The following is a 14,690-nucleotide window of genomic DNA, read 5'->3' as shown; positions in this document are numbered from 1 at the left end:
AGAAAATTACATAGCAGCAGAAAAGAAACACAGCACAGTGCCCACTCCTCAAGCAGTCGACCGGAAGCTTCACAAACCTAGAACTCTGCACCGTCTTCAGGATAATCTTCATAAGCTTCACCTTCTGAAAAGCGAACGTGAGTATTTCTAATACTCAACAAGTGGGGGGAAATATGACATGGAGGCTTGAACCAAGACTTCCTATTCTTTAGGGTTTTCTTTGAATAAAAGCCAATGTAGCCTAAAGCTACAAAAAAGCAGTTTTATTTTAAAAAGGAAAGAAGTGCAAAAGATATCCTTCAACCTCTGAGAACTCAACCATTTGTTAACCATGGAAAACATCCACTCAAATAATCACGTGAGGGTCCATACCGCTCATAACCGTGAGCACAACTGAACATTCAGTTTGACACTCTACAGAGGTTGTATACTTTACCCACGAGTCATGATCAACTCTTTTGCCGGTACCTGTCAGTACTTTACACACTTCCGAGGTGTGTGCTGAGAGATCACTATGAGGCTTTTCTAAAGAGTCTCCTAGTATTCACTTGCCCACTGAGGTTTGATCACCGTACATAAGTAGAGTAACCCTCCACCCCGGAAGCCCCCTCTTATGCCAAGTAGATTCGAGAAGTACCCCTTCCTTTTCTACACATCCAACTCGCTCATACAACACTGGGATAGCATCTAATTACTTAGCCAAGCCATACCATATAGGTCTCGTGGTTATACTGTTATCATGGGTGATCACTCCATGAACCGATCATTAACATGGTCTGAGCAAGACCGCTAGCTAACCAACAAGTGTAAACACCAAATATATCCATCCAAGATAACCATACCTGGAACACATCAACAGGCACACACTAACATACCCTTCTTGCCCAAACCCTTAGATTCATTATTGCTAATTCCCTTAACAACATCAATTATCATAACATATTTTCTATCTTAACTTTTAGTTTCATAGCTCCAGATTCATCACCTACATACTACATGTTCATCTAAAAGCATGGCTAAGCATAAACATGATATTACTGAGAAATAAGCATCTACAAGTGTAAAGCCTGTATATAAAACTAGTGTTTGGTATACTACCCATTTCACCATAAAAGCAGCATGCGTGTTTTGTAAAGTCTGACTTTATAATAAATCTGGACTCATAACATGGTCAAGACAAAAAAGAGTGAGAGCAAGCAGAGCAGCTGGAATTTGGAGATGAATGGGCAGCGGCCATGGCCTTAAAGCCAACGGTTTTCACAATAAATCGGGCATTTAGAGAGGGGAATGAAGGGGGAAACGGGTGAGTAGGCGAGGTGGGGAATTAAGGCATTGATTCCCACCATTACAAGGAGGGAAATAGACACGGGGAGGTGTGGATTTGAACAGCGTCCGACGAAGGAGAAGGAGCTGGGCGGAGGGAGGAAGAAGGCGAGCCGAGCTTGGGTAGGCGGGGCAGCTTGGCTGGCAGCTTGGCTCGGCATGGGCTCGCTGGCCAGAGCGAGGAGGCGGCTTGGTTGTGGGAGAAGGCCAGCTCGGTTGAGTGGCCAGCCCAGCACGTGCGTGAGGAAGCTGGGCCGAGGAAACGGTTGGTCCGAGGCCCATGCTGGAGAGGGAGGGGAAACCGGGCCCAAGAGAGGAAGGGAAGGAGGGGGAAAAGAGGGGTTTGGGCCGGATTTGAGAAGGAACTCGGCCCGAGATGATTAGAGAATTAGGAAAAAGCTTTTCCATTCACTTTGAACTATTTTCGCAAAGAATTTCTTAAACTATTTTGGAAAGTGCCTTCTAGCGAATTTTTGCAAATATTTTTCACTCATAAAAACCTATTTCAAACTACTGCAGCATGAATGCTTCAAGCATAAATATAACCTATGGTAAATTAAATGTAGAAATTAATTTCTTCTAAATTTAAGCAAATCAAGAACTCCTATTTAATTTTAGCAAATTTTTAACTATTGAGAAAATTTGAATATTATGGCGTTACAGTACCTTCGAGATTAGGGATTGAGAATGAAACAAGACACGCAATATAGACAGGTTTGGGCCTCCGAAAGGAGTAATACCCTATGTCCTATTTGGATGTTGTTGCAATATATTGATCAACTCGAGTACAAGCAATGTGGCTAGACCTATTACAAGGATTAGATCGGATGTAAACTAATCTAGGGTTGAAGTCGTCGAGTATCTTCTATGGATCTTGGTGCTTGCGTTGAGATGTGTATGTCTTGATCTAGCTTGAGTTGTCCTTTTTGGGGGTCTGAGTCCCCGCCTTATATAGGGATAATATACCGTCTCCTATCCAACTGTAGTTGATAGGGAGTCCTTCATCTTGTCTGCCAAGACAATGTAGATATATCCAACCGAGATACTAGTCGTACACGAGTTGGGTTACCAATTGAGACCTTTCTAATATACACCTTCTATATTTCTAGGTGTATTAAGTACCGCAGATTCGATTCAACAATATCCGGAGTTCTTAAGTATGCACGCAATGTACCATCTCCATGTACAATGTATTCATTATGCGTATATACCCCATAGTTGGATATTCGACGAAAACATATCGTTGGCCCCAACACCTGAAATCAACTTTCTCATGTCGATGGCAATTGATGTCAGCATAAAAAGAAAACATGGAACTCTCTGAATAAATAAAGTAAGAAGATACAAAACATATGCTACCTTTTGACTGTTAAATCGCCAGTTGAGCCTCTGGAATGGTTCACAGTTTGATTGCCACAGTTCGTAGTCTGACCGCTAGTACATGTAACGTTCAAATTCAAAAGCATCTAATGCTAATTCTAGCGGTCGGGCATAGTGATGATTTGACCACCATTTGTAATGCAGTCATACGCCAAGAAACAGAGGACTCGAGAAACTTTTTGTAACGGCTACTTTTCAACGTGTAGCACATAAATAGCCGCTCACCTGGTACAAGGATTGACTTTTGGCCTTTTCAATTAAATACTTGAGTGTCTTGAGTCTCCCTCTCCATGTAACTTATTAATACTCACGAAGGTTACTACCTCCTAGACAACTTGGAAGTTGTGGTACCATTGAGCCTTTCAAGAAATTGTAAAGGAGCCCCGGTGATGATTGTGAGTGGTTTTGTGCATGCCTTGGCAAAGAGGTCAAGTACAACTTTAATGAAACTGAGGTATTGAGTGGTTTTGTGCATGCCTCATCAGAGCAGTTAAGTCTATCTCTTTGTGCGAATCGATGACTTAATAGAGCAATGATTTGAGGCTTGAACCCACCTCAATATGGATTAGGGGTGATAGACAAGTCATCAATACACGGTATAAAAATCATTGACTCTTTTGTGGTATCTCTTAAGCTCAATTTATCTTGTGCAATTTGCTTTCCTAGAAATTGAATTATCGTATGCCACCCTAGGATTGCAAAACATTGTCTTGTATCATCCTAGGTGTAGTCTTTTATATTTTATATCTTGCCTAGTTTTAATTTTCATGAATTAGTATTGATAGTTCTTTGATTAATTTTTGAAACCACCTATTCATCCCCTCTAACACCCCAGCCCTCCATAGGACCCAAGATGCTACTACGACCACTAAACACACCTTAAAACAAATCACACACATATATATATATATACACACACACACACACATCAAGAGATATAACATCATTACCTAGGGATACAAAAAAATGATCTTTTATGAAGGAAGTAATGAATTAAACTAGAAGCAACTAGGCTCATGTTCTAAGTTCAAAATTATTAAAGGATAGATGTAGAATCTATGTCTAAAAGTGATATTGGTGTTGACCAAGTGACATTTACTCCCATAGACCATCATGTACATCACTCTTTCATCAATACAACATCTAAAAGTGATAAGAGTGGGATAAGATATAAAATGTCAGCAAGCAACGTTATGAAACCATCATTTCACACGTGTAAGTTGATAATTAAATTTTAAAAAAACATCAAGTAATCAAATGCCAAATGAACCACACCTTTAACTCCATTATCACCAAATCTGATATATTGCAATGATGCAAAATGCACTTATGCATGCCATGAACACCAAGGGCTGGATAGATCCAAACTCTTATGTAAACTCCATTGTACCGATACAAGGTTGTGGCTAATTGTGACAACCTGACCTTTTCTCCATATGCATGCATATGCAATGATATGAACATAAATATGAACACCATCAATCATAAACCACACCATTATGCCATATAGATCCACTACGTGAAAAACAAACAAAGAAGACACAAAATTAGTGACGGGTCGTAACATGATATATCACTGATGATAATAGTGACAGGTCATAGTTGTGATATGTCACTAATGACAACTCATCAATGATGGATCATTCTAGGCTAGTCATTAGTGATGGGTCAAGTTGTGGTCTGTCACTAATGACGACTCATCAACGACTGGTCATCCTAGACCAGTCATTAGTGACAGGTCAAGTATTGACCCATCACTAATGACCAACTCATTAGTGATGGATCGTCCTAGGTCAATCATTAGTGACGGGTCAATTTGTGACTCGTCACTAATAACCTTTTAGCATTATTTTTCTTTTATTTTTTCTTATTTTTTTCTCACCTCAGCAGATTACTTAGTGTATAAAAGATATTATCAATAAACATATGCTTCACATATCTTTTAGTAATATATTGGTTTCGTAGTAATTGATATTATATTGGTTTCGTGGACTTGTAAGAAATGCATATATGCTATGGATATGGTAGTTGAGTCATCACCATAAAGGTGTTTTCATAATTAGCAATGGTATCCATCTATTAATTTAGATGCATTCTGGGTCACCTATCAAATTGCGATCGTTTGCATGAGATAATTAGAAATTCATAAAATATTCGTACAAATTTGGATGAAGAAAATTTTTATATGTAAATTATAACCTTCGATGAAATTTGATAAAATTAGTCATTAGTGACGAGTCAAGATTATAACCCGTCATTAATCATCAGCCATTAGTGACTGGTCGTAATCTTGACCCGTCACTATTTAGTTATTAGTGACGGGTCACGGTTCTGACCCGTCACTAATGACCTTCAGCAAAGAAGTTTAAAAAGATAAAATATCCAGTTTTTGTCACAACTACGCGATAGGTGAGGTGGTAAGGAGGTTACACGTGCGAGGGTGGGTCATGAGTTTGATCCTCATGAAACACGGGGTATAAAAATAGTGTAAATAATAGCAAGTGACCCATGGCGAGTGGCGATAGGCCTGCGTTGGGATGGCTCGGATGGAATTTTTTTTGACTTTTTTCTTATCGCAAAAATGTGAAAAACATTCATCAGTCGTTAGTGATGGGTTAAGATTATGACATGTCACTAAGGACTAAACATTAGTGATGGGTCATAGTTACGACCCTTAGTCCTTAGTGATGGATCATGGTTACGATCCATCACTAATGATCTCATCGGTAATGGGTCATAACTCGTGACGAATGACATCTCATCAATGACGCGTTCGGAGTGACAAGTATGTTACCTGTCACTGATTTACTTTTTTCATGTAGTGATCTTCACCATGATTAATGAGATGCAATGACATATGGATAGCCACTCAAAGTGCAACCAAAATGACATCACATAACACAATAAGGCAAGACAAGATGACAAATCACACCACAACAACAATGATACCTCATGGTATAGATTGAAAACACGATATTCCATAACCCAAGAGTATACACATGTAAGTTGAGATTTCTAGCTGTAACGTCACACGTTTTAATTGTAAAAAGATGCAAGACATGAAGGCTTCATAACATAAGCAACACCACGAAGTTACTTTCCTTTTACCGATAAACCTTGACGGCAAAGCTTAAGGACAATAGGGACTAGTACATCCTGTTAAAAAAAAATTGAACCCTTTCAATACCATGGGAATCTCATAGTAAAAGAGTAACACATGTTGCTATGCTCAAACACATAATTTCCCCACCTCAAACATTAAAGATATAAAACTTGCACCTAAGAAGTGCAATCACAGCAAACGGGCTCTTAGCCCAGTGGTAAGGCATGGGCGCCTTCACCAACTGCCGTGGGTTCGAACCCCGGCGTTCGCACCCCCGTTAAAAGGTCTTCAATGAAGACCTCGGGAAGAAGTGCAATCACAGGTAAAACTTATAATAAAAAACTACGCTTAATACCCCACCTTTTCTAGTTGGACAGTAAATTGAATATTAAACTAAGTCAAATTACAAGACAGCCCACGACACTAATATGTTCACTGTAGTGTAGCATTGTCATTTTCATATCTATTATTATACAAAAGCAAAAACAACAATGGACACATTAAAGACATCTAATCAGAGTTTACTACAACTTTGGTATTCATTGTGAAATTTAATTCCAACATTTACTATGGTTAATCGGAGTTACAATGTAAACATACAGTTTCCCTGCTCGACTGCAATAGTTTGACTTCAAAAATTTGTATCTCCTGTTCATCCGAATTCATGAACAAATACTCGATGGAAATATAATAAAATTATCTTCAACCCCTAGTACATCATTTCTAATATTCTGCCTTTAGGAAACCCTAAACTTCGATTAGATCAAAACTGCACAGACTGAAATTACAGCAGCTAACCTCAACGATGAGCATGAGATTTCTAGGGGGATTTAGCCCTATTTTCCAGGACTAAACCAGCAGTAAACGTCAAAAGCAGAAGGGATTAAGTTCATTACCTAGATGGGATCAATCACGGACACTCTCCTCTTGATCTCCCCTCTCCCTTCCCTTCTGCCTCCCTTCTCCCTTCTCTGCCCAGCACAGCAGCGCTGCCATCAGCAGCCAGGCAGCAGTGGCAATGGGAAGGCAAAAGGGATTCAGATGGGGATGAGGTTACCTCTCCTTGATGGGCAAGGCAGGAACTCCCCCCGATGGTGCCCAGCTGCAGCAAGGGAAGACAGCGAGCGAAGTGGGGAAGGTTAGGGTTGGACTAGGTCACCTTTTCTCTTATGATATGAACCGGACTCTTAACTAGGTCTCGATTACTCCTACACCTAGCCCATTAGGCCCATCTAAATGCCAACATAATTATTTTGGTTATGGAATATTACACCCCTCTAGTCAGTATCTATAATCCTACATTGGGAAGCTACTTTTGTGATGAACCATAATTTTTCATAAAAAAGATATAATATTTATTAGAATATTTTGTGATGATTTCATATTCTCGTCATTAACATTAGAGCATCTGTGACAATATTATATTTTCATCATTAAAGATGGAACACTTGACGATTTTAATTTTCATCATAACGATAAAGCATTGTATGACGAGGATATATTTTCATTAAAGATAGAGCATTTGGTGATGATTGAATATTTAACCCATGATATAAATATAAGGATAAAAGTTTATATTTGATCTTTAACTCTTCTCGAAGTTTAATTTTGTCCCTTATCCTAGTTCCAGAAAAAACTTGTCCTCTATCCGCCAAATATTTTGCAATGGCGCGTTTCTCCCCCTCAGTAGTAAACATGTCTATCAAAACCGGAGCAAAATAATTTTCACAAATTAGTATTGCAGTTCTTTGATTAATTTTTTAAAATTAACCATTCATCTTTCCTCGAGCTATAATTTTGGTACTTTTATCCTTTTAAGGACCATAAAAAACCTCATGCCAAATACCTATTCCCCAATATTATAGTTGGGGCAGCCAATGCTGCTTACTAAAGCAATATATGGAGCCTTTAGGGACATTAGTCATGCATCAATGTGTATTGAGTGATTTATAAGAATTATTAACTACTTTATATATCCGTAATACTCTCTGTTAATTAAGGGCTAGTATATTTTGTGTCTGAGATACCAGGAATTCCATGCAAATACCATAAAACTTCTCTTAGTTATCACATCCAGACGATCCTTTTGGGATATAATACGGATTGGAGTTGAATAGATAGCTTATACTATTGACAAATTAGTCGGATGACCCTAAAGAATACCATGCAAATACGGATTGTGTATATTTTCTTTGCTGACCGAGCACGAGGGCTGCTTTTTCATTCATTGCTACAAGAAAATACAGGCATGGTCAACGAAACAGATAAAGAGAAAAATAAGAGCTAGTGGCTAGAACAGGAGTAGGGATAAAAACGGTACAAGAATATTCCGTCTCATTCCATCCCATAACTGTTTCTTATTTTTTCTGACTGTTTTTATTTTCATGAATTTTACTTAGGAACAGGACAGTGACGCCCAGAATCAGGTTGAAAACAGATGAGATTTCATCCCATCCGTATTAGGGTCTATTTGTTTTTCCTGTGGATTGTGATAATCTAGATTCTAGATTGTGAATTGTAGAAACTACTTTGAGATGGATTATGGATTGTACCATAATACAGATCTAGATTGCTGTAATCTGCTTTCAAAATCCATCCATTTATTTGTATAATCCGATTATATAACACAATTCAAAATCCAGAATTCAAAACAAACATGCTCTTAATGGAATCCCGTTTTTAGCAGGACAACCCCGTTTTCAGCCCGTTTCCCACCTCTACAGGCACACAAGCCGTCAAGCCCAGCCCACAAGCACAGCGCAATGCCAAGTTGCCAACGAGTCTCTGACCGGCCGCTGCAACGTGCACTCCGGAACGCCTGAACCCGACGCCCCCTCCTCGTCCAGTCCACCCGCCGCCGCCGCCGCCATCCGCAAGTCCTGCCCCACGGCGTCACCGACCCGCCAACGACCGCCCGTCCTGCCCCACGGGCCACGGCGCCGCCCGCCAACCCTCGTCCCGACCACACTCCTCGGCTCCGCCGGTTCTTTTCCAGTCCTCCAGTGCTGCGGCGCGACCTGGCGTACGCGTGGCCGCTGGGAAGCGTGGCGCACAGGGGTGCCACGCCGCTGTGGCTGCCGTGTGGGCTTGGGCTCACCACGACCACCGGGACAATGCCATACTGCGCGCCTGACAACCTCGACTGCATGCACAAGGCATGTTCGACGTTTTGCCGCACATGAGATCCAGCATCTTGGTTGCACATCTCCCTTGTGCGATTGTGTCATGTAAAACATTTGCCTTGCATCTTTGCATTGCCTTGTCAGTCACATAGGTCGTGCTGATCGATTAGTACACAAAATCATTCATTCATTTGAGGGAGCTATAGCGAGGCGCTCATGCATCGTTTCACTACTAGTCTACTACATTAGTCTTGGATTATTTTAGGCCATTTTCTAATTAACATGGATTAAATCTTATGTTTCCGCTAAGGAAGGGAACATATACATTCAGACATTTACAATAAGTAGATTGGAAACCCATATGCCATGCACATAGTTATCAAGTCGTAAAGTCGAGTCGAGTCACCATAGGGTCGACTTGTCGACTTTGTCGACTAGTCTGGAAGACATTGTGGGATGGTTAATGCAACTATGCAAGCATTGCAGATAAAGCGATAAACATTACTTGGACTTAATTTCCATTGTCCAACAAACAAATATAAATTAGGATAGGAAGTTACCAAGGTACTAGCAAATAGCAATTTAACATAAGTAAACAGTCTTAACAATAATGACTAATCACCGAAATACCAAATGTAGGCCCCATAAGGCCACAACCTCACAACTCAGAACTCAAAAGCCACAGCAGACAACACCAAATGACAACTTGCCTCAAATTAATCATCCAAGTCGAAATCGTTCATGTCATGCAGGCCATTGTTGTCACCGCTTAATCCATCATCATTGTCATGAGGACTGATTGTTGGACTCTCTCCAAAATCATCCTCAACATCTTCATCATCATTTTCGGACTCCGCATGTGCTTCTTCATCCTCCCATTCCTCCTCATTCTCGTCAACTTCGGGCTCCTCCAACTCCAAGGCTTCATTCCTCTTTTTATGCTGCCGGTTCCGAGAATAAGTTTTTATCACACAGCTTGGACCAGCTCCTTGAGCTATCATAGGTGCATTTGAATTGCGACTCCGAAGGTTATGCATTGCACCAACTGATGCACCGGCAGCTTCATCAACTTCAGCCCAAGTAAGATCTTCCCCTTCATGGACCTTTTCTGCATTCTGATCAACCCACTCATTTTCCCAGTCAAACTCCTGTAGGAGTAATGGATTAGACCTCTTTCCTTTAGATCCTTCCTGACGCAACATTTGGAACCTACTTGCTATCCTCCGGTTATATGAAATGTACACCAATTTGTTCAATCTTTTGTGTTCTAACCGGTTCCGTTTCTTGGTGTGAATCTGAAAATTTAAGATAGGATAGAACATTAGAAAATGCTTGCAACCATGCAGTCTTCTTGGATATGTTGTTGTAGGTGGCTAGGTGCTAGATACTTACGAACTCAAATGTACTCCAATTCCTCTCACATCCGGAGGCCGAGGTACAAAGACTAACGATGCGTTTTGCTAAAGATTGGAGCCCATAAGCAAGACCACCATATGCACCCCACCAAAGAACTATATAAGAAAAAACAGAAGAAGTTATCTTGGTGTCAACACTCAACATTAAATGATTAAATGCAAGAAACTTACGAAGATTCTTTGCTGATCGGTCCTTGATTGCTAATTTCATTGTGAAGCAACCTTCTGTCCTCTCATAGTCATCAGCCAAAGCACTTATCTTGCTTTGCCTCTCTTCATCGAGTTCCATCTTCCACAACACCTCATTGAATATATGCCTTAGCCTACCACATTTTTTTCCTATTTGCAGGGTCTTTTTGAATATCAAAGAATCTGTTTGGGTTCAAGAACAATGCAGCCCCATATAACTGTTGGTCCATTTGTGTGTCCCAACGGGTGTCAACATATTTTAGGACCTCATCTCGCAACCTTGGTTTGTGCTGCAAACCCTCCTCAATCTTGTGCCTTGCAAGTTCCATGCTTGCAGCAATCTCGGGCATTGCCAGCTTCTCATCACCATCTGCAATCCTCAAGACAATGAGAAGTGGTTGTGCTGCTCTAATGCAATCTTCAAGTGAACCCCAAAATGCCATGGAAAGAACAATTTCTGCTATTGTTTTCCCTATCTCCGTGTTTGACAATTGAGACCTAGTCCAAGCCTCATCCACAAAGAGACCTTTCAAAGCTTGCCTATGCTTGTACAAACACGACAGTGTGAGAAAAGATGTAGCAAAACGTGTAGTTACATGCCTAACAAGATCCATGACATTTGTCTTCTCCCTCATTGCATCAAGTAACCTTCCATGCCTATAGATGAATGTACAAACCTTCTTAGCCTTTTCAATGCATGCGCTGAATTGTGAGATCTTACCCCCAATATCCTCCAACATAAGGTCCAAACAGTGGGCTGCACAAGGGGTCCAAACAGTGGACTAGGGAACCTCTCCATTAGAATTTTCTGGCTGCTTTGTAATTTGCACCATTATCTGTCACCACCTGCACCACATATTGACTGCCAATCTCATTAATTTTGTCCTCCAACAATTTTGCTAAGAAGCGTGCATCAATTATCTTGCTTGATACATCATGGGAGTCCAAAAAGAATGTCCTTGCTGGACTATTGACAAGGAAGTTCACCAAGTGGCGACTCCTTTTATCAGTCCATCCATCTGACATGAGTGTGCAACCATATTCTTGCCAAGCCAACTCATGCTTATCCCTCAATGCATCGGTCTTCTTCTTTGCCCTCTCAAGCAGTGGCTCCTGGATGTCATGATAAGAAAGGGATATGTAACCAGGACCATATTGCCCTACAGACACCAATAAAATCTCCCAACTTCTTCTATTGATAGCATTGAATGGCAACCCAGCCTCATACTAAAAATCAACCACATGATCGTCAACCCTTGCCTTGTCTTCCTTGCTCTTTTTTATGCAATGATCAATGGTAGTTTGAGCAGAACTCTTGGCATGCCTTTCCTCAATCACCTCTTCAGGAGACTTCCTAAGCATAGAAGCAACTGACTTAGAAACCTTCTGGGGTGGTGCTGACACTTTAAAGATAGCACGCTTTCTTTTTTGTGCTACACCCTGTCCAACCTCTTCTTCTTCCACCTCAATGACCTCATTGTCATCAGCAGCACCTTGTCTAGCTTCAGCTTCATCCTCGGAATCAATCTCAACAACTTTGCGCCTTGTAGTACTACTTAAGTAGGCATTCATCTCCCTCATGATAGCTGTGGTTGTCTTGGCACATTTCTCAACATTTGTGAAGCCCCCTGCAAGATGACGATTCAATCTCCCTATCCCAGCATGCACTTGCTTATCACAGAGCATGCATTGCACAACATCCTTTCGATTAATGTTAGGCCAAAACCTGTATTTCCATCCTGGGTCTTTTGACTTGGCCTTCCGTTTCAGGTCCTTCTTTGGATCATACGCCGCCTCATTGCCACGCTGAGAGCCTGGAGCTTCTTCTGATTGTACCATGGTAGCTCTAGCTGCTGCTGTGAATACACAAGGGGTGAGGAGGGATGAGAACAGAGTCAGAGACAGAGGCACAGAGCAAATGGGAACAGGGGGATGAGAACAGAGGGGGGGGGGGTGAGGCCATGAGGGGGTGAGGGAGCGAGAGGGATGAGAAGTTGAGAACCTGCAAACCTGAGAATGGAAGGGGGTGGCGGCGGCAACAGGAAGGGGGCGGCAGCACCAGGAAGGGGGTGGCAGCTACAGGAAGGGCTAGCAGAGTTACGGCTCTGAAGGGGATGGTGTGTGGCAACTGTGAAGAAGCTGCGGCTGGTGGGCTGATTAGGGTTATAATTTCTAAATTGGACTGGTGGGCTGAAAAATGGGGCAAGGATAGCCCAATCGATCTACAGTCGAGCGCCCAGTCGCCGCCTAGTCGTCGCAAGTCGCCGCCCAGTCGAACTGAAAGTGGTTGGATAGTAGTTATAAGGATAACTGCTACTTTATAAATGATTATACTCTGTTTACTGATGTTTGCAATATAGATTACATGATCTTGAGCTTCACGGAGGGGGTGAGCTGCTTGGGGTAAACAATTTCACTTGCAGCCAGACATGGGACTCATGGTTCTCAAGTTCGGTTTTTCCGATTTTAATCGCTGGTTTTCGTCCGATATCGACATATTTCCGTTTGGATTTGCTTGTTTCCATATAACCAGCAATCCCGTATTTATTTTCATTTTTGGCTTTCCCGTTTTCGTTGCCACCCGATTGAGAAAATGTGAAAGTAAAAACAGTTAAAGGTTCTTCTGACCGTTTTCGTCCGTTTTCATCCCTAAACAGGAGGGACTAAACTGCTGGCCGTTACCTAACACTTATGTTACAGACTTACAACGAATATTCTTGGGGGTGTACACAAGGGAATAATCCTAGTTCAGTCGTCTGTCGGTCTGTACCAGTGGCTTTTCCTCCGCTTAGAATTCTTGTTAGATGGAGTTGAATAAATACATGTTGAATTAACCACACTACAGAAAGGTCAATCACTGCTGGTCTAAAAAACTACAATATTACCAGTTTTTAGATTATCACTGGTCGCTAAATAACCAGGACTAATATTAAGTATTACTACCGGTTTGTAGCTCCAACCGGCAGTGATAGTTTGTATCACTGCCGGTTCTTAGCTTTAATCTATCGATTGATATCATTTATCACAGTTAGTTCAAGCTATGAACCGGCAATGATATTCAATTCTAGAAAAAAAATCGAAATTGAAACAGGCATGCCATAATTAACTAAGCTTTATATTACTAAACCAGAATTATTGTTTTTCATCACACAAATAAGCAGTCATCATTGTACGCCAAAACAAACAACGTGGCTTTGCGTGCGCAAAAGGAACTCTAAAACTTTCAATTCGTCATTGTAACAAAAGAACCACTGCACCCGTTGCGCACCTACGCCTACTACGGCCAATTGGGATCGGCCACGACGGAGAAGTCATCGTTGTCGTCCTCCTCCTCAGCCCCCTCCTCCTCGTCTTGCTCTTCATCCAAGCTCGGTCAGCGCCTCTTCGGCTCCGGCTCATCCATGAAGAAGTTCCAAACTTTGTCATCGGACGGGGACCCCACCGATCTGAAGTTCGACAAATGCGCCTCATATGAGCTCTCTAGCGGCGCTAGAGCTTCATCGTCGGACGAAGGCACGGAGGTGGGTGGTGTGGTAGGAGATGGTGGTCGTGTTGAAGGGGAGCATGGAGTGGGTGCTAGAGTCGGAGATGATAGTGGAGTTTCCATCACGACGGCAATGATGAAGAGGAGAGGGTGGAGAGAGAGAGAGAGAGAGAGAGAGAGAGAGAGAGAGAGAGAGAGAGAGAGAGAGTTAGAGAGAGAGAGAGAGCTGAGCAATCGGCTGGGGAGTTAAATTTAAAGGCTTTCAGGAGAAGCCAAACATGAGGAGACTGGAAGCTGTACTGGCAGTCGGTTATCACTGCAGTGATAATTTACTATCACTACCGGTCCATGTTACGAACTCATAGTGATATATCAGTGCTAGTTCGTAATAAAAAGCGATAGTGATAGTGATTATTACTATTGGTTTTTGATGGCTCATCTTTTCATATTCAGGTTGAACTTATGAATCGATCATGATAAATTATAGCTGCTGATTATAACAGCATCGGCAAGGATGATCTTTATGTAATAGTGAACCATGCCTAAAAATGCAACAGTTACCTGCTTTTCGGAGTCAGGCAGCAAACTAGGAGAAAGATATATAATCTTCGAGCAGGCCGCCTTAAGTGTCATTGTCAACCATCATCAACACTGAACCACCATGAGCCGGTGGA

At 41.6% G+C, this 14,690-nt stretch overlaps 2 protein-coding genes across 2 annotated transcripts; both read right to left on the bottom strand.

The window, feature by feature from the left end:
* Window positions 1-9,644: 9,644 nt before the first annotated feature.
* On the bottom strand, window positions 9,645-11,167 carry LOC133905699 (uncharacterized). Its single transcript, XM_062347460.1, has 3 exons — window positions 10,831-11,167; window positions 10,321-10,715; window positions 9,645-10,223 (listed from the first exon to the last, which is right to left on the bottom strand). Exons 1-3 carry the CDS (start codon window positions 11,165-11,167, stop codon window positions 9,645-9,647), a joined length of 1,311 nt encoding a protein of 436 aa, XP_062203444.1.
* Window positions 11,168-11,330: 163 nt separating this feature from the next.
* LOC133905698 (uncharacterized) lies at window positions 11,331-12,371 on the bottom strand. Its single transcript, XM_062347459.1, has 2 exons — window positions 11,793-12,371; window positions 11,331-11,645 (listed from the first exon to the last, which is right to left on the bottom strand). Exons 1-2 carry the CDS (start codon window positions 12,369-12,371, stop codon window positions 11,331-11,333), a joined length of 894 nt encoding a protein of 297 aa, XP_062203443.1.
* Window positions 12,372-14,690: the final 2,319 nt, after the last annotated feature.

The sequence above is a fragment of the Phragmites australis genome, chromosome 23 (assembly GCF_958298935.1).
Source record: "Phragmites australis chromosome 23, lpPhrAust1.1, whole genome shotgun sequence".
NCBI classification, from domain to species: Eukaryota; Viridiplantae; Streptophyta; class Magnoliopsida; order Poales; family Poaceae; genus Phragmites; species Phragmites australis.
Note: the sequence above shows the minus strand (reverse complement) of the source record. Positions and strands in the feature narration are given on the sequence as shown.